The sequence below is a fragment of the Panthera uncia genome, chromosome B4 (genome assembly GCF_023721935.1).
Source record: "Panthera uncia isolate 11264 chromosome B4, Puncia_PCG_1.0, whole genome shotgun sequence".
In the NCBI taxonomy this organism is placed as follows: domain Eukaryota; kingdom Metazoa; phylum Chordata; class Mammalia; order Carnivora; family Felidae; genus Panthera; species Panthera uncia.
The window spans coordinates 12,281,903-12,302,563 of NC_064809.1; the positions used below are offsets into that span (position 1 = coordinate 12,281,903).

The 20,661-nt window shown below is 38.1% G+C and overlaps 1 protein-coding gene across 2 annotated transcripts in view; it reads left to right on the forward strand.

Annotated features, from left to right (window-relative positions):
* PRPF18 (pre-mRNA processing factor 18) overlaps nt 1-20,661 on the forward strand; it is a 232,731-nt gene that overhangs the window by 184,771 nt on the left and 27,299 nt on the right. For both annotated transcript variants that reach the window (XM_049624624.1, XM_049624623.1), the window contains exons 3-4: nt 15,632-15,709; nt 18,437-18,541. In XM_049624624.1, coding sequence (XP_049480581.1) covers nt 15,632-15,709; nt 18,437-18,541 — 183 coding nt within the window. The remainder of the gene's footprint in view (nt 1-15,631; nt 15,710-18,436; nt 18,542-20,661) is intronic.

The following is a 20,661-nucleotide window of genomic DNA, read 5'->3' on the forward strand; positions in this document are numbered from 1 at the left end:
GCATTCTTTTTTGATATGCAGCTATATAATTTTATATAGAACCTGTTGATTTATAGTCGTTATCTTTCTGCATCCTAGTGTCCCACAGTAGTTTTCACATTTTTCACGGCCCCAGTCACAGTAAGAAATTTTTGTATTTTGCTGTGATACGTATTTGGAAAAAGTTTCATGAAAACGCTTCTTACCTTAACTGCATGTGATTTATTTTTTAAATTTTTTTTAAAGTTTATTTTTTTATTTTGAGAGAGAGAAAATCCCAAGCAGGCGCCAGGCTGTCCGCACAGAGCCCAATGTGGGGCTCAGACTCACAAACCATGAGATCATGACTTGAGCTAAAACCAAGAGTCAGACACTTAACTGACTGAGCCACCCAGGTGCCCCTAGGTGTGATTCTATCATGTGTTTTATTTTAATTCGTTCTGTTTGATTTAAAAAAAAAAATACTGGTTGGGGATCAGTGAATTGTTTCCATTACCTTATCTGTAGCTGGAAAACACCTGTCTGTGCTACATTGTTCTTCCAGAAGAGGCGTCTCAGTTTGGTCATTTCAAGTGATGTTGCAGGTTTTTATTGTTAGTCTGATAGTTGAAATAGTAAATGCTTCCTGTGAGTGCCTCTTTGTTAGGTTAGAGAAACTCCAAAAAACAGCCTCCTATCACCTGTCCTACATGTTCTGCCTGCTGTGACTACTCAGAGGTAAGCGTAGGCCCTGCGTGGCTCTAATACCCGTGCTTTGGAGTCCTGGTGTTGGTGAGTCTTGATTAATTTTTTTTTTTTTTTTTGTATTTATTTACTTTTGAGGGAGACAGAGTGTGAGTAGGGGAGGCGTAGTGCAGAGAGAGAGAGAGAGGAAGACAAAGAATCCGAAACAGGCTCCAGGCTCTGAGCTGTCAGCACAGAGCCTGACTCAGGGCTTGAACTCATGAACCGCAACATCACGACCTGAGCTGAAGGTGGATGCTTAACTGACCCAGGTGCCTCTGGTGCATCTTGATTTAACACAGAGCTTCATTTACGTGGAAAACACTTTGCAGCAGTTTTAGTTGTAGTTATGAACATGGGCTTTGTGTAGACTTCTGGCTTTTTTCCCCCCCCCCCCCCCGCATATATATTATTGAATGTTTTCTCTATGTGTGACATTATACTCTGCTACAGAGAATTAAAGAAAAAGTAATGCTTGTTTCTGTAACGAACATACATTCAATTTCACAGAAAATAAGCCACCAGGCAAGATATTCCTCACCTTTTCTCCTGTTAAAATGGATGCAGCACCAGTTAAGACTTGGGTCCGACCTCCCACCTGCACACTGGATCCCAGGTCCTGTTTTTTAGCATCGTGGACCTTAATGTCACGTCCCGTTTCTTCCTGTGCCTTTAGTCTGCTGACTTATTCCCACCAGCACTGAAACATCCTGATGTCTCTTCCATCTTTAAGAAAAAGGTTTTTTTTGTTTTTGGGTTTTTTTTTTTTTTTTTTTTTTTATAACCAAGCTTCTTAAAATGAATTGTAATTCCTACACTCTCCTTGACATGATGCAGACTGGTTCCTGCCCCCACAACTATACTGAATCTATTCTAATCAGGGACGGTAGTGCCCTCCACGTTTTCCTGACCTCAACAGCACGTGACACTTTTGACCCGGCTCCTTTCTACATAAGCCCCTCTGCCTCTCCTCCTGTTGATGATAGTACTCGAAGGATCTTGGACTTAAAAAGGTTACGAATTAGTGGGGCGCCCGGCTGGCTTGGTGGGTGAGGCATGAGGATCTTGGTCTCGGGGATGTGGATTAGAGTCTTAGGTTGGGTGTAGAGATTACTTAACAATAAAATCTTAAAAAACAAACAACCCGCCCCCCCCCCCCAAAAAAAAAACCTAGTAATTTCTGTGCTGGTGAAAATCTGTGCCCATTACACCCCAGCCCCAGGTCGTTTCGGCCCTACTGAACCTTTCTGCATTTTTTCACTGCTTTGAACTTGGCTTTATGGTTACTTATCCTTTTCTTTGTAGTAGTTTTCTATAATTCTCTTCAGCTTCTATTTAATGGTCAGTGAGTAGCCTTTGAAGGTGTTTTTTTTTTTTGTTTGTTTGTTTTTATTTATTTAAAGTGTAGCTCAAAAACAGTGCGGTAGGGATTTTGCTGTCACGTTGATAGCATCCATATTTTGACATCTTTAGAGTAGATTCTTTTTCCAACATTTCACTATGAAAATTTTCAAATGGACAGAAAACTCAAAAATAATTGCACAGTAAACACTCATGGCTACCACCTAGATTCCACAGTGAAACCTGCATTAACATTTTACTGTATTTGCTTTATCATGTAATTGTCCATTCATTAATTCATCTGACACTTCAGAAACTACTTTAGAGGGCTTGTAGCAGTCAGCTTTTTAGATTCAGTGATCGGCTATTTTAGTAGTGTGTCCACAGTTTGATGAAGGGGCACTCAGAAGCTAAGTATTTATTATTTCAGCCATCACAGATTAACCCTGAAAAGTTGGGACACCGCATGAAGCGACCAAAGATGAGGTAGCTCTTCTGGAACTATATAGACACGCGTTTTTCAGCTGCAGATGGGGCAATGAAAACAATTTAATATATTTCTTAATATATTTATATTAAGATCTTAATATATTTCACGTTAAGTTGCAGACATTGGTACACTTTACCCCTAAACAATTTGGTGTGCTTATCATTAACCAGAGTTCATTATTTATTCTTTTTGTGTGTATGCACAAATTCATATATTAAGAAATACACGAATCAATGCATTTTGACACGTGCCCATGCCTGTGTAATGCCCTCTGTATCAAGACACAGAATACTACCTCGTTCCATCTTCCCGTCATGCCCTGGGCCCACAGAAGCCACCACCGTTCAGATTTCTTTCCACCATTGGGTAGTCCTTCCTGCTTTAGAACTTCACGTAAGTGGAATCATACTGTGTGCTCTTCTGTGTTCCACTGTCTTTAACCATAACGTTTTGAGTTGTTTGCCTCTTTCTGCTGAGTAGTATTCCGTTGTATAAATAGACCCAGTTCCTCTGATGTTGGCACTGGAGCTGTTTCCACGATTTTGCTCTTAGGATGAAAGCAGCTGCGAAACTTCATGTAGAAGTCATGGGTTTTCATTCCTCTTAGGAAGATGCCGGGGAGTGGGATTGCTAGGTTGTAGAGTAAGTCTGTGTTTTTCTGAAAAGCCACCAGTCGTTTTTCCAAAGTGCTTGGACCATGTTTTCCATCCACCAGCAAAGACCGTTCAGATGCCCTCTGTTCTGGTCAGCAGTTTGTGTTACCCGTCTTCTTACGTCCAGCAATTCTGGAGGATGTGTCTAGACACCGCAGGGTGGCTTTAATTTGCATCTGTCTGATAATGATTTTAAGTACTTCTCGTGTGTTTTTTGACCATTTCTATCCCTTTTCTAAAGTGTTAGAATTGCTTGCATATTTTTTAATTGGGTTGATGGGCCTTTTTTTTTTTTTTTTTCTTACTGTGTTGAAGGAATTCTTCATATATCATGGATGCCAGGCCTTTGTCAGATATGTTTTGTGAATATTTTCTCCAAGACTATGGGCTTTTAATTCATTTTCTTAAGTGTTTTTGATGAGCAGGGGCTTTTAATTTTGATAAAGCCCAATTTATCAGTTTTTTTGCATGTGTGTCATGGTCTGTGTTGTTCTGCCTGGGAATGTAAACGAGTACAGTCACGTGGAAAAAAGTTGGGCAGTTTCTTAAAAGTTCAGCGTACTTCCATTGTACGCTCCAGTCACCCTAGGCTTTTAGTCAAGAGCGTAAGGTATTCTCCTAGGTTTTAAAAGCTTTGTTTTTATTTAATAAACAGAGTTCTAAACAATTCTGAATCCGTTTTTTTGTGTGTGAGATAGAGGTGTGGTTTGCTGCATTCCCTGTGGGTATCCAGTCCCACACCATTTACTGAAAATAAGTTTCCCTTTGGATGGTTTTAGTGTCTTCAGAAATCAAATAATTGTGTTGTGTGGCTCCATTCTGGGTGCTCACTTCTGTTCATGTAAACTCTCTGTTGATCCTTAGGCCAGTGCCACACAGTCTTTTTTTTTTTTTTTTTTTTTAACATTTATTTATTATTGAGAGACAGAGACACTGAGCATGAGCAGGGAAGGGGCAGAGAGAGGGGGAGACACAGAATGCGAAGCAGGCTCCAGGCACTGAGCTGTCATCAGAGAGCCTGATGCAGGGCTCCAACTCGTGGACTGTGAGATCATGACCTGAGCTGAAGTCGGATGCTCAACCGACCGAGCCACCCAGGCGCCCCCACAGTCTTTTGATTCCTATAGCTTTATGGTGAGTTTTAAGGTCTGGCAAGGTAAAAACTACCATCAGTACTACTAGTTTTTCTTTTTCCTTTTTTCCTCCTCCTCTTCCCCTTCCTCCTCCTCTTCTTAGTCTCTGGCTGTGATACTTTATTTTGGAGCAGCTTTATTGAGGTGTAATTGACATACAGTAAACCAGAGTATATAGTTGGGTGCATTTTGACATGAGTATACACCTGTGAAACTTTCACCCCAGTGAAGATAGTAAACATGCCCATCTCACCCCAGAGTTTCTTTTTGCCTCCTGGTCATCCTGCCTTCCTGCCCCTCCCTGCACCCCAAAACCACCCTGCTCACAGGCACCCGCTGATCTGCTTTCTCTTACTTTAAATTAGTTGCCATTTTCTAGAGTCTTGCGTGAATGCAATCATTCAGTATGTTTTTGGTCTTGTTTATCTTCTTTTATTCAGCCTAATCTTGAGATTCATTCTTGTGGTTCTGTGTATTGGTACTTAATTATTTTTTACACTGAACAACATTCCACCATTGAATGGGTATACCCAGTTTGTTTATTCATTAAACTATTGGAAGACCTTAGGGTTGTTGGCAGTTTTGGGCTGTTAAAATAGAGCTACTGTGAACACTGGTATATGGGCTTCTATATGGACATATGCTTTCATTTCTCTTAAGAAAAGGCCAAGGAGTGGGATGATTGGGTCATGGAGTAGGATGTTTAACTTTTGTTTTTTAAAGAGGTTCTGTTAGATTGGGTGTTATTTCTTGCATACAGTTTTATAAAATTTAATGTTTTATAGTATATATAATTATGAAACATTTCATCTGTGCAAAGCATATTTTTGTGTAGATTTCTGCTTGGGATGTTATCAGTGGTAAAATACAGCCAACAGGGATTCGTTACCACTTCAGAGTTCTTTCATTTTGAAAAGTGTTGTGTCTTTTTTTTTTTTCCCCTTTTGATGAGGACTTCTAAGATTTACTTTCACCAATTTTCAAATACATAATACAGTATTTTTATTTATTTATTTTGAGAGAGAGAGAGAGAGAGAGAGAGTGTGAGTGTGTGAGTGTACAAGTGGGGGAGGGCCAGCGAGAGAGGGAGAGAATCCCAAGCAAGCTCCATGCCACTGATGTGGAGCCTGATGCAGGCTTGAACCCACGAACTGTGAGATCATGACCTAAGCCAAAATCAAGTGTCGGGTGCTTAACTGACTGAGCCACCCAGGTACCCCTATAATACAGTATTATTAACTATAGTCACTATGCTGTACATTATATCTCTTTGAGTTGATTATTTTATAACTGGAAGTTTGTACCTTTTGATTGTCACCCAAGCCCCCTAACCCTTCAGCCTCTGCCTCTGTGTACCTATGAGTTTGGTTTATTGTTAAAATTCCTCATATAAGTGAGATCATACGTTATCTTTCTTCTAACTTACTTCACTTAGTGTAATACCCTTGGGATCCATCCATGTTGTTGTAAAAGTCAGGATTTTATTTTTTATGGCTGAATAATACTCCATTTTGTGTGTGTGTGTGTGTGTGTGTGTGTGTGTGTGTGAGAGAGAGAGAGAGAGAGAGAGAGAGAGAGAGATTTTTTAATCTATTCATTTATCGATGGACAAGTTTTTTCCATACCTTGGCTATCGAAAATATTGCTAAAATGAATATGAGGGTGCATATATCTTTTCAAAATAGTGTTTTCATTTTCTTGGGATAAATACCCAGAAGTGCAGTTGCTGAATGATATGGTGCTTCTCTTTGTAAGTTTTGGAGGAGCCTCCACACCATTTTCCACAGTGGCTGTACCAGTATACGTTCCCGCCAACAGTGCACAAGGGTTCCTTTTTCCCCACATCCTCACCAGCACTTGTTATTTCTTGTTTTTTTTTGATAATAGCATTCTGACAGGTGTGAGGTGCTATCTCCTGGCTTTGGTTTGCATTTCCCTGATGATGAGTGATGTTGATTAGCATTTTTTTCATGTATCTGTTGGCCATCTGTACATCTTCTTTGGAAGAATGTCTATTCAGACCCTCTGCTCATTTTTAAAGTTGGATTATTTTTATGCTATTTAGTTGTATGGGTTCGTTGTATATTTTGGATATTAACCCTTTATCATGTATGTGATTTGCAAATACCTTTTATTTTGTGGATTGTCTTTTTGTTGATGGTTTTGTTACTTGGCAGAAGCTTTGTCGTCTTTGTAGTCTTTGTAGCTTTGAGAAGCTTTGTAGTCTCACTTGCTAGTTTCGCTTTTGTTGTCCTTGGTTTTGGAGTCGGACCGAAAAACTCGTCAAGACCGATGTCAAAGAGTTTACTGCTGGTGTTTTCTTCTAGGAGTTTTCTAGGTCATAAATTCAACTCTTTAATCTACTTTGAATTACTTTTTGTGTATGGTTTAAGATTGTAGTGTAAATTCTTTGGCATGTGGCACTCCAGTTTTCCCAGCACCATTTTTTGAACAGACAACCTTTTCCTGTAAATGTTTGGCTCCCTTGTACATTAATGACTTTTACATGCATGGATTTATTTCAGGGCTCTCTATTTTGCATTCATCTATGTGTCTGTTTTTATGCTACTCCCATACTGTCTGGATTACTATAGCTTTGTATCATAGTTCTAGATGCAGGTGCTTGATGCCTCCTGCTTTGTTCTTTATCAAAATTATGTTAGCTGTTGGGGTCTTTTGGGGTTCCATACAAAGTTTAGGATTGTTCTATTTTTGTGAAAAATGCCGTTGGAATTTTGATAGGGATTGGATTGAATTTATAGATTGCTTTGAATAGTAGGGACATATTCACAGTACAGGCATACCTTGGAGCTTTTGCGGGTTTTGTTCCAGACCACTGCAATAAAGCAAATATTGGAATAAAGTGAGTCAGATGAGGTTTTTGGTTTCCCAGTGCATATCAAAATTATGTTTGCACTGTACTATTAAGTGTGCAGTAGTATTAGGTCTATGAAAATAAAACTTAACTTAAAAATATTTTATTGGTAAAATATGCTAACCAGCATCTACACTTTTGGTGAGTTGTAATCACTGATCTCAGATACCATAGCAAAAATAATAAAAATGAAAAAGTTTGAAATATTGCTAGAATTAGCAAAATAGGGCACAGACACAAAGTACACAAATGCCGTTGAACAGATGGTGCCAATAGACTTGCTCAATGGAGGGTTGCCACAGATCTTCAGTTTGTAAAAGATGGAGTATTCGTGAAATGCAATAAAGTGAAGGTCAATGAAACGACATATACCTGTAACTAGTTCCTGCAGTCCAGGGGCACGGACCATCTTTGCATTTATTTGTGTCTTCAGTTTCTTTCATCACTGTCTTAAGAGTTTTCAGTGTACAGCCCTTTTATTTACCTCCTTGGTTAAATTTATTCTTAGGTAGTTTATTCATTTTGATGTTGTTGTAAATGGGATTGTTTTCTTAATTCCTCTTTCTCATACTTTGTTATTAGTGCATAGAAACGGCAATTTTTGTACATTGATTTTTGTATCCTGCAGGTTTACTGACTTTATACTGAATTCACTTCTGACATCTTTTTGGTGCAGTCTTTAGGGGTTTTCTATGAATAATATGTCATCAGCAAATATTGACGGTTTTACCTCTTCATTTTGGAATTTGCTTGGATGGGTTGCTGTGGCTACGACTTCTAATACTATGTTGAATGAAAGTGGTGAGAGTTGACATCCTCGTCTTGTTCCTGACCTTAAAGGAAAAGCTTTCAACTTTTTACCACTGAATATGATGTTATGTGTGGGCTTGTCATATTTGCCCTTTTTATGTTGGTATGTTCCCGCTATACCACTTGGACAGTTTTTATCATAAATGGATGTTGAGTTTTGTCAAATGCTTTTTCTGCATCTATTGAGATGGTCATAAGATTTTTTCCCTCCATTTTGTTAATGTGGTGTATCACATTGATTTGTGGGCATTGAATGAGCCTTGCATCCCTGAAATAAATCCCACTTGTCATGGTGTATGATTCTTTTAATAAATTGTTGAATTCCGTTCATTAATACTTTGTTGAGATTTTTTTCATCTATATGCATCAGGAATACTAGCCAGTAGTTTTCTTTCCTTGTGGGATCATTGTGTGATTTTGGTATCAGGGTAATGTTGGCCTTAAAATGAGTTTGGAAATGTTTCCTGCTCTATTTTTTTTTTTTTTTTTGGAAGTGTTTGTGAAGGATGAGTTCAGTTCTTTGACTGTTTGGTAGGATTCACCAGTGAAGCCATCTTGTCCTGGAGTTTTGTTTTTTGGGAGGACTTGGATTACTGATTCAATCTCCTTACTAGTAATTTGAAATTTTCTATTCCTTCATAATTCAGACTTGGAAAGTTGTAGATTTCTAGGAATTTACCCATTTCTTCTAGGTTGTCCAGTTTGTTGGTGTATAATTATTCATAGTAGTCTCTTAGGATATTTTGTGTTTCTGTGGTATCATTGTAATGTCTCTTCTTTCATTTATGATTTTATTTGAGCACTTTTTTTTTTACTTGATAAATGTAGCTGAAGGTTTGTCAGTTTCCAGAAAACAAAAAACAAAAAACAAAAAAACCCAAAACAAAACAAAACAAAAACCCAAAACAGCTCTGAGTTTAATTGATCGCTTTTTAATTGAGTTCATTTATTTTTGCTCTGGTATTCGTTAATTCCTTCCCTCTACAAACTTTGGGCTTCATTTGTTCTTTTTCTCAGTCCTTGAGGTGTGAAGTTAGGTTTTGAGATTTTTCTTGTTTTCTGAGGTAAGCATTTATTGATAGGAGTTCCCCTCTTAGAACTACTTTTGCTGCGTCCCATATATTTTGGTAAGTTGTGCTTCGATTTTTATTTATTTGAAGGTGTTTTTTGATTTCTCCTTTGGTTTCATTGACTCATTGTTTGTTCAGTAACATGTTTTCCTTTTGTAATTGATGTCTAGTTTCATATCATAGTGGTTGGAAGAGATGGTTGATGCGATTTCATTCTTAAATTTATCAAGACTTGATTTGTGGCCTCATTCATGCTTTGTCCTGGAGAATGTTCCATGTGCACTTGAGAAGAATGTCTGTTCTGCTGCTTTTTTCTTTCCTTTTTTAATGTTTATATATTTTTGAAGGTGAAAAAGAGAGAGAGACAGAGCATGAGCAGGGGAGGGGCAGAGAGAGGGAGACACAGCATCCCAAGCAGGCTCCAGGCTCTGGGCTGTCAGCACAGAGCCCGACATGGGGCTTGAACCCACAAACTGTGAGATCCTGACCTGAGCCTAAGTCTGACACTTAACCGACTGAGCCACCCAAGCAACCCCCTTCTGCTGCCTTTGGATGGAATATTCTGCATGCATCTGTTAAGTCTGTCTATTCTAACATGTCATTTAAGGCATTGTTTCCTTATTATTTTTTTCTGTCTGGATGATCTATCCATTGATGTAGCATTGTGTCTCTTTAAATTGTGTGTGTGTGTGTATCCTCCCATATGGTATATTACTTGAGGGATTTTAAGGCTTATTTTCATAATTCAGCAAGGTGTTAACCTTGCCACATACTTTGATCTCATGTATAGTATCTTTGCATATTCAGGCTGTATATTTATATTTGTTGGCTTTCCAGTGTGTTTTTTTTACAACTCTTGATGATGTTTCTGTCTCATTTATCTAAACACTAAAAACCTTAACATGATTGAGGAATGATGATTCTAAATTAATGAAATGCTGACAGTCATGGGTGAATGTTTTAAATTTTGATTTTCCTTTATTAGTGTTGGCAGACATTTCAGGTGGTACAGTAGATACACTTCTGCACTTTAGACCTATGGACCTCAGTTTTATCATACAGAAAGTACAACGTAGAGTCCAAGAATAACATTTGTAAAGCAGCATGTAGGAATTAGGTTCTGACTTAAAAAGGAGAAGTACTTTTGTATACCCTTTGCAGGTTGTCTTTAAAATCAGGGAGAAAGGTTAGGTGCTGGAAAAAAAAAAGGTGCTTTAGGAGAGAATCTAAAGAAATTTAACCATCAGTCCATATGCTGTCTTAAAATGTGTACCACCCACTTTTATTTAGACTTTTGTGTTTGTAGGTCTTTATTCATTCTGTAGTGAATTCAACAAACTTAGAGCTTGAGAATTGTGACTACAGTTAGAAAGGAAAGCAGATTTGTGAAATGAGTGAACAAGCCCTAAAATCTGATCGTGGCCACGTTTCTCGATAGCTCTGTAACTTTGAGCAAGTCGTCTAACCCGCCTGAGTTACCTGTAAAGGGGCTGAATCACTGATTCTCAAGTTTTAATGCTGTACAATTTTAATTGTCATCAGTGTGTCCCCAGCACTTTGTATTTCAAAGTGTATTTTCAGTGTGCTTTATAAAACAATGTTTTACAATTAGAGAAGTTTTAGTTGCTCTTTTAAACTCTTCTGTTTTACTAAGTATAAGGTATCTAAAGATGACATTTGAAACATGGTAGGGAACCTTTTGTTTTAGACACCCTTTGATGTCATGAAATAAAGGGTCATGTAGTACCAAGCAAAATATTTTTATTTTTCTCATTATAATTCTAAAATGAAAAGCAAATTTAACAATTTTATCATTAATAATTCATTCAAATGATTCAAAATTCCAGACCTACTGAAGAGTACAGTAAAGTTTCCTTCTAACCCTTGTCTCCAGGCCGCCCAATTCCCCTCCTCCACAGCAGCTAACATTCATGCATGTGAAACACACGTGGAAAAGGATCCAAGTGGGTGTATAGTCTTTCTTCCTCTTCTTAAATATAATGTAGCATAGTAGATCTACTCTTCTGCACTTGATTTTTTTCATTTATCACAATATAAAATCAACTTAATGTTTAAAACTTGTTTAACAGAACTGGACAAAATTTTGAAATAGTAAAGGGAGAAACTGCCGTTACTAAGATGGAAGATGCTGGAAATAAAATCATTAGGGAGAGTAATGCCTTAATATGTTTTAATAAATTGAAAAATCTAAGTGAAGTGACTAAAAGATAATATTAAAAATACAAGAATTAGAAAATCTGAACAAATGAGTAAATGAGGAAGAAATAAGAAAAGTCATCTGACAGCCCAGAGGGTAGCTATTGAAGGAGGAGCTAGCAGTTGAACTGAAGACTGCCTAAGATCAGTCGCAGAAGATTCTTTGCATTTGCACTGTGGACATTGTTGATGACCTCAGGATTTTTCACTGGAGCAGTAAGAACAGAGGCCAAGTTGTGGCAGGGCTGCAAAGAGAACTGGAAGTGAGGAGGTGGATACAGAGGAGAGAAAACATGTTTGTGTAGTTCTGTTGTAAATGACGCTTAGCATCCTACCTCGTGCAGAGCAAGGAATATTTACAGTTGGAGTCTTGAGCGTATTTAAGTGGTAATGGCAGAGGGAAAAGGTGCAGATGCTGAAGAGAAAATAGTAATGGGTGATGAGAAGTCCCTGAGGAAGGCGGGAGGAATTGAGAAGCGGGGTGCAGCTGGAAGGGACTGGCCTTAGGCAGGAGGAAGACTTCCTCTTTGCTTCCGAAGGGAAGAAAGGCTTGGTGCTGGGCGGACTTCCTGTTCCATGGCTTCCGTCTTCTCTGTAACAGAGTGGCTTAGTCATTTGCTGAAAATAAGGGGAGAGAGGATGGGAGAAGAGGTTTAAGCGAGGGGAGAATATGTACTGGTCAGTGTAGAGAATATATTGGAGAAAAAAACTAAATAGATCCGTGGGTGGCATTGAGGCCCAAGTGGTTTCCCAACGTTGCCCAGCACCCTGGGTGCAGGCATGGAGAAGGCCAGCAAGGGGGTTCTACTAGGCCCCGGATTGTCACTTCTTGATATCAGGACCCCTTTGTGTGCTTAACCGTTGGCTCTGGAGAGCTTTTTGTTTACGTAGGGTATGTTTATTGATAATTACTCTCTTAGAAATTAAAACTGGGAAATTTGAAAATATATTCTATATTTACTTGTATTTTATACGATAATTAGCCCATGTGTGTTAACATAAATGTTTGTGTGAAAACTGTATTGCGAAACAAAGAAATTTAGCGAGAAGATTGACGTCATTTTAAAGTTTTGCAATTCTCTTTAATCCCTGGCATATTAGAAGGCAGGTGAGTTGTCCCGTTTCTCCATTCAGCCTGTTGTGACGTGTTGTTTTTGTTCAAGTATATGAAGAAACTTCATCCTCAAACAGGTATTTGGAAAAGGTGTAGTATTTTAATAGCCTTTCAGATAATTGTGGATATTCTTTGATGCTGTACCAAAACTACACAAATGGTAAGTTTCTTAAAGATTAGAGTTTGGATTCTGACCCATATCAGTGAACTTTTTTTTTTTTTTTTAAGATTTTATTTATAAATACTCTCTATACCCAAGTTGGGGCTTGAAGTTAGAACCCTGAGATCAAGAGGTGCACACTCCACCAATGAGCCAGCCAGGTGCCCATCAATGAACTTTTTTGTATATTACAGTCTATTGATCTATTTTCCATATCTTTTCTGAACTATTCTGCTTGTAGATCTTTTGCCTATGCATAATCTTGAAACTTGTTGATTTTGTACTGTCATGGTTTGCTGAGCTACATAGGTCTTCTACATGTTATGTTCTTGAAATGATACATATCACCACTGATTGACCAGAAAAACCTTTTAGCATTGGGAAACCATCAAGTTCACAGTGGTGGCTGCAAGTTTACCACCATTCTGATCTTTGCTTGAAGGATGGAATTTCATCATTGGCAACAAATATTACTCTTTTCCTTTCAGTAATGGGCTTGCTTTGTTCGGTTTTGAGAAAATGTCTGCCAAATAGGAGACAGCTATCATAGTTCATTATGTAGCAGAACTGCTTGTATGTTTGATTTCATCCTACCAAATGTAAAAAGATGTTAATACTCAGGGGTTGAGATTTAGTGGAATTGTACTGTATCGTGATATTGAAGAGGAGTGCCTGGCTGGCTCAGTCGGTGGAGCATGGAACTTTTGGGGTTGTGAGTTCGAGCCCCATGTTGGGTGGAGAGCTTACTTAAAAATAAAATCTTTTTTTAAAAAAGTTTCTGCATAGACAGTGGTGTTTTTATTTTTTCTGCATGTGCTTGCTGGGAAGAAGACGGTGAACTCTGAGATGTAAATAAAAATAATTTTTATTTATGCTGAGGTTCCAGTGGCTTTCCTCACCTTGGCTTTTGTACCATCAGTGAAAGTGAAAGTGTGAGCACAGTGAAAATGGAGCACATAACCTCTTAGTATTATTACGATAATGTGTTTGACCTTTTAGAACCCCTGACAAGGTCTTTAGGACCTCTAGAGGTCCATGAACTACCTTTGGACAATTGATACTCTAGGCTAAGATTTTGTTGGGTATAGTCAACAGGAATTGAGATGTGGTAGTAAAAGATACTGTAAAGATTGGACCACAGACTGAGGCTTGGAGAGTCCTTTACTTCTTCTGAGAGGATACGAGTATGTGCTTGTCAACTTGTTTACGTGACATATGACAGTTCATGCTACGTGGTCATAAGAAACAATTGATGCTGAGATCAGATTTGGGGAGTGAAGAACTGTAGCTTGCAATACTGGATCCGTTCACAGACTTTAAGGACCTGAGTTCTAGTTGTGCGTGTTACTTACAAGGCTCAGTAAGTTGTGGGGATGTCACCTGCCCTTTCCAACTCTCTGCTCTCTCACCTCTAAACTGGGATTAGTATTATTTTGCTCCCACCTTTCTCAGGGTAGCTTTGATGTTTGGATGATGCAATCAGTTCCTTACCCCAGGTCATAACCTTCAGCTTTGCATCTGTAAAGCTGTTCGTTTGTGGTGGATGAGTCAGTAAATGTTCGTTGAGCTAATGAACTTTAGCAAAACTGTTGATCCTGTGGATTCTAAACATACACAAAAATAGAATTATAGGATGAACCTCCATCTATCCTTGTCTCGCGTTCTTTTATAAACAAGATAGGATCACACCCAACAAAATTACATTTGGGTCCTTAATACCATTAATATCCTCTCACGTTCAAATGTTCCCAGTTGAATTAAAATATGTACATAGACATTTTTACAGTTGGTTTGTTCAAATCAGATCCACACAGAATCCACTTGCTTGTTAACTTTGTTAACTACGACTCTTGGTTTCTTTTAATCAAGAACATTTTCATTCTTCCCCATTTTTTATGCCAGTAACTTGTTAGAAAACCTGGCTACCTTGATAAACGTCCCAGTATTTGCTTCCCAGTGATGGTGTTTCGCTTATTTCCCTATTCCCTACGTTTCTAATAAACTGTAAATTAGACCTAAATGGTTAGATTCACTTGCAGCTTTTTGGCAAGAATACTTAGTAGATGTGCTGTATACTTCCTGTGTGTATCACAGGGGAGACACACAATGTTTTCCTGATGCCAGGCTTGATCAGGGCATTCAAGTGTAGCAGTCTAATCTGCCCGTTGTTCACCATCAACCTTTCTTGTCATGGTCCTGGCATCCATGATCATGGCCGGAGTGAATGAGCTTGGGAACTATGAGGTACTGAAATACATGTATGGAGGTACCATTGAGGTACCCTTATAATTACTACTAATAAAGTAGGGCAGTATCTTTATTTGAGCTAAATCATTACTGGAATAATATCCAAATGGCACAACTGTAGACGGAACAACATCCAAATTAGGGAATGTAGATTTAACAGCAAGAATGATTTTGTATATAGTATAGAAAGAACTAACTTTTTTTTTTCTCCTACAGACTTAGAGCTGGTCTCATAACATTGAATCATATAAAACAAATAACTTTAAACGATCTTGCTAATTGCTAATAAAGACTCTCACACCATTTTATGTCTAGATTAAGAATTAATATGATTTTAAGAATTGATCAGTACAAATATAATTAATTGGTGCAGAAAGATTCCAAGTGACAAAAAGATTTTGGACACACCCTAGGAGCTCTCTGGGTAATGGCAGTTAAGATGTCAGATAACAGTTAACCATAATCTTTGATTGTTTCTGTTGGAAGAAAATAATTAAAGCATCCTATTTTTTGTAGTTCCTAATGAATTCATTTGTAGAGATTATCATTGAACCTAAACATTGGGGAATTAAATGAAAACAACGTGAACATTTGGAAAATATTGTTGGTTTCTTCTCTTTGCTGGATATGCCTGTTAAAATGATACTGCAAGAAAAAGACTTCATACTTAGAGCAGATAGAAGACAGATGGCATGTTGAGGGATTCAGTATAGTATACCCGGCTTTACCATGCTCTTGATAAACTCAAGTGTTGGTAGGTTGCCTACGGAACATGAAATTTTACCCAGGGACCTATTAACGTACTTCTTTCTTCAATAGGAAAATAAAAAGTATTTCAAGCGTAGTGAACTTGCCAAAAAAGAAGAGGAAGCGTATTTTGAAAGATGTGGCTACAAGGTAGGGCTCTCTGCTTTTGTGTTAAGTCGTATATTTCTGAGTTTAAATTTATATAGCTGTTGTTAAAGTGACAAAATTATTGATCTCTGTTCAATTTATCAATGTTATACGTTAGCCTATAAATGAGAAGCCATCGGGAGAGGTAGGAGTTTTTTTTCTTTTTTCTTTCTTTTTTTTTAAATCTTGAATTCAGGCAAATACATGCATGCCTTCTGGCTTGGAATGGTTTGGCTTTTGTGGACAGCATGAAGTGGCTTGAGATCAAAGCTTGAATTTTGTTTCTTTGAATTTTTTGGGTCTGATTCCGCCTCATCTTCATCTCCACCAACCACCAGCTCCTCCCCCCACCTCTCCCAATAAAAGTCCATTTTAAAGGGTTTCAAAACATTTTACTCATTCGACCACAACCGAGGTGGTAGCACCTTGTGGTGTTTCCCCACTTTCACTGGAATATTTTAAGCCATTGTTTTTATGTTTGCATTGTTAATAGTTCCTTTTGGCCCCAAGTACCTCTGCCTGAGGCAGAATGCCGTGTAACACTGTGCTTTTGTGTGATAAGGTCTAGTGTGTAGAGAATGTATAGAAATATTAGAAACGAATGAGTGGCCTGGAAGACTGTCTATTTTAGAGGCATGACTCAAAGTGTCCTTGAGGTTACCCTATTATCATCCTATCCAACTCTTCTCCTAGTTGAATAACATATTGGGGTTTTTATTGGGAGGGGTTAAATGTTATGAGGTGAAGTTGAGGTTTAAATCATTTTAAAAGAAGACTGTGTCTAGTTTAATACTTTCTTAAACAAGACCGAGAAATTGTGTTGAAATACTTGTGCCAAATCCTAAATTTGACAGTAACTTTTTGCTTGTGAACCATGTGTATAATATAATACTCTTGTGCATGTAATGGGGAAAGTCTGGAGATCAATTTATCTGGCATAGCATTTCTGAAAGGAAGCATGAGGAATGCGAATGGTATGTATATGCATTTGGTTTTATTTCGTAGTGTGGGCAGGGGGCAGGTATTGGAAATGTAGTTTTATGTTTCTCATGGATGTCTAAAATACAGAAGTTTGCATTTTTATTTTGATATTTTCCATAAATGTATGGATTTCACTTGCTTCTAGCTTAGGAAAAATAAAATACATTTTATGTAAATAGCCAGCGAATGGATACCAGGACAGAAGAATTCTCATCTTTTCTTGTCCATTGTTGTCTAACTCACACTTGGTCTGGAATGAGAATCGTTTACCATGGATTTAGTCTGCTGACTTGTTGCTTTCCCAGATGCCTAAATTTGAACCTTTTCAACGTTTTGGTCAAGTAGGAAAAGAATTAAAACCAGGCGGTTTTGCTTTGCTTACATTGCTTCAGTTATAGGTCAGTACTTTTTGCTTCTGTAGAGAAAAGCACTAAAGCAGAGGAACTACCGTAGAGACACTGCTGGTGGCATTGGGTCCAGCGGACAGAACGTAACTGGCGTTCTGTAATTAAGAGTGCTTGTCATCCCGAGAGTTTTGGAGAAATGCCTGTTTTTATGCTTAAAGAGAAAGCACAGGCTTTTCTTTCTAAATCGTGTTTAATATTTCCTTTTTGGTAGTAATGGAAATGCAGCATGTCTCACTTCCATTCTCTTAGGAAAACTAGGTTCCATTTTTAAGGCTTGATGCCGATTTCGTTTGTGAAAATACAGGAGTTGATTTTTGTACCTCAGTTTTCTGTCAGCACTGTTAACATTAACCTAACAGTTAGCCATGAACCATAGAATCAGAAATGATATCATTTTTAACCATTATAGCCTTCTTAACGGAATGTGAGTATTTCTTTAATGTTGGCCTTCTATTTTTTTTTTTTTTTTTTTAATCTTTTGGCATTTGAAATTAGTCCTATGATCAGGTGGGAAACCATGTTTCAGTATCTTTTTACAGACTACACCTTGGGGCTTACGAATTGTTGAACTTAATTTTCCTAAACTGTGAGCTGGACAGCAGACTCAGTACGTGAAAAGATCCCTCCCGCCCCACCCCGCAGGTTCATACATACAAGAATGTCCATTCTTGGGAGCGGGGGTGCGGGGTGGGGTATGAGGAGAAAGGTGCTGTCTCTCTGGTTGGTGCTGTTGTGCTGTTATTTCCCCCCAAGGTTCAGAGCTCGGTCTGTTGGCACATTGTGTGTAGCTTTGGGAGTATTTCCACATGTCCAGCAGTGGTCTCGGTGCTCTTGGAATCCCCCCTTTCAAAAAGGGGGGTAGGAAAAAGCAGGAGCTTGAGGCTTCACAGATTTCTTAGAAAACACTTTTTTTTTGTTTGTTTCATTAAAACCCAGAACAAGGATCAAACAACCCTATGAGGTGATTTTCTCAAAGAGGAAAAGCAAGTTGATGGTTTTTAAGAAAAGAGTTTAACTTGTTTCGAGTCTAGGGAGAAACGAGCCTAAATTTTAGCCCTTGTAAGTTTTAGATTTTAGAAATCATTATACATCTGTCGCTTTTCAGTAGCAAGGGTGCTATCTCCTTGTGTGTGTGCTTGCTGGCTGTGTCCCTGAGACGGCGAAGTTTGATGAGTTCTCAAATGCAGGCACATTTATTAGGAGTTCCTCAGTGGAACATTTAGGAAACCTCCAATATTTAAAACCTGTTTAATTTCCATGAGCAGTTAATGTATAGAATGATCAGTACTAGCTGTATTATACTGTAAAAGCTGAATTTGATTTCTTTTGGCTATTAATATAGATACAGCCAAAAGAGGAGAACCAGAAACCATTAACTTCTTCGAATCCTGTGTTAGAACTTGAACTTGCAGAGGAAAAGTTACCCATGACTCTTTCTAGGCAAGAGGTAAGTTTATGTATGAGTGTTTCATGAAAAAAAGAAAAACCTCCACAGCATTTGCATTTATTTCCATTTCTTTCCAGTAAGTTTTATGTCATTATTGCCTACATAATGTGACCTACTGGATTAAAATACTGTGCAGTATTCATGAAGTTCTAAATCTTTGCTTTTCTTGTTATTCTTGAACTTTTAAAAGAATATGTTTCTAAACTTTAGAAACTAAACACATTGTTCTAAATAAGTGTATACATTCTAAGTAATTATCCTTAAGTTACTTGTCTGAATTATTTTACTTTATTTATTTTTAGTTTTTTAAATGTTTATTTATTTGGAGAGAGGGGAGGAGAGTGCAAGCAGGAGAGGAACAGAGAGAAAGGGAGAGAGAGACTCCCAGCCTGCGCTAATGGTGCAGAGCCTGACGTGGGGCTCGATCTCATGAACCATGAGATCATGACCTGAGCCGAAATCAGGAGTCAGGTACTTCACCGGCTGAGCCACCCAGGCACCCCTAAATTGTTTTAAAAATACTGTTTTATAACTTTCTCTGAATATGTCTTAATAGGTCAAAACACAGAGATCTGTATAATTTTTTATGACTACATAATTTCCCATAATATTTTTAAAGCCAATTATTCTTTTAAAAACCAAATAGTGGGACGCCTGGGTGGCTCTGTCGGTTAAGCGTCTGACTTCAGCTCAGGTCATGATCTCACAGACCGTGAGTTTGATCCCCGCGTCAGGCTCTGGGCTGATGGCTCAGAGCCTGGAGCCTGCTTCCGATTCTGTGTCTCCCTCTCTGTCTGCCCCTCCCCCATTCATGCTCTGTCTCTCTCTGTCTTAAAAATAAACGTTAAAAAAAAAAAAATTTTTTTTTAAAATAAAAAATAAATAAATAAATAAAAACCAAATAGTAATGGTCCTTTAGATTGCTTTAGCACATCCCTCTTAGAAATCATACTAAGATGAGCATCCTTCTACAGATGGCATTGCGTGCATGCTAACGTATGGTTATTTCTTTTGGAAGATTTGTGAGAAGCATGGTTTCTGCAGTCTGTTGAGTAAAGACTGAATGTTTCTACGACTTGGGGTACATAGGACCGCCAGGCTCTGTAGACAGGTTATGCTACTTTGTGCTCTCAGCTATAGTGCTTTTTAGACTCTAGTCAGGACCAACTGTTCTTTTTCTTAAAAAGCCAAAAACAACAACAAAAAAATCTCAAGAAAGTCATGTGACATAAAGAATTCAAACTATATAGAGCGATACAAAACAAAAATGAACTTTGAACGAAAGGAAACTTACAGAGGAAAGGATGATCTGACTCTAAAAGCTGTCATGTGAAAATTAGGTGAAAGGAACTTGGAATACCTAGCCCCAAGAGAAGAATATTGGGGATACAAAAGAAAAAAAAAATCCATTGACAGTAGCTGTAATTTTGGAAAAGAATTTAGTGTTCTTGTGGTTGCATAAAGTAGAACTAAGGCATATTGGTAGAATTCTGAGGGAGGGAGGTTTTAGTTTATTTTGAGAAGTAAAACATATGTGAAAGTATGTGTCCAAAATTGGGACGGCCTGTTTCATGACGAGGTGTGATCCCTGGCATTTGCCCGACGGGCCTGGCAGAGGTGTTTTGGAAGTCATGTCTGCCTTGATTGGAGATAGCATTGGATGGCCTCTTAAGCATCTTTTTAATACGAAGCTTTGGTTAATTCAGTGGGAGCCCTACCAATGGTTTCTGTGCCACTATTTATGTTTCCAGATAAAATTCTTTCTTGTTACTTGAGAACAATTTTGGATCAACCTTTATTTTTCACAATTAAAATTTATTTTTTTCTTATGAGATGCAACATGGATACAAAGAGTGTATAAAACATGCGTGTGCAATATAATGGGTAATGACAAAAAAACCCCAGGTAACGATCACGCAGGTCAAGAAAGAGTATTTCCAGCCCCTCAAAAGCCTTACTGGTGCCCCGCCCTGATCCTAACTCCCATCTCTTCTGAGGGTAAGTTTTTGGTTTTTAATGTAGCATTACAGTGCTGACTCTAGGCTCTGGTCAGTGAGTTCTTGGATGACTCTAGACTTTATTTTCCTTCTGTATTTAAAAGTTACCACTCCCTCCCATCT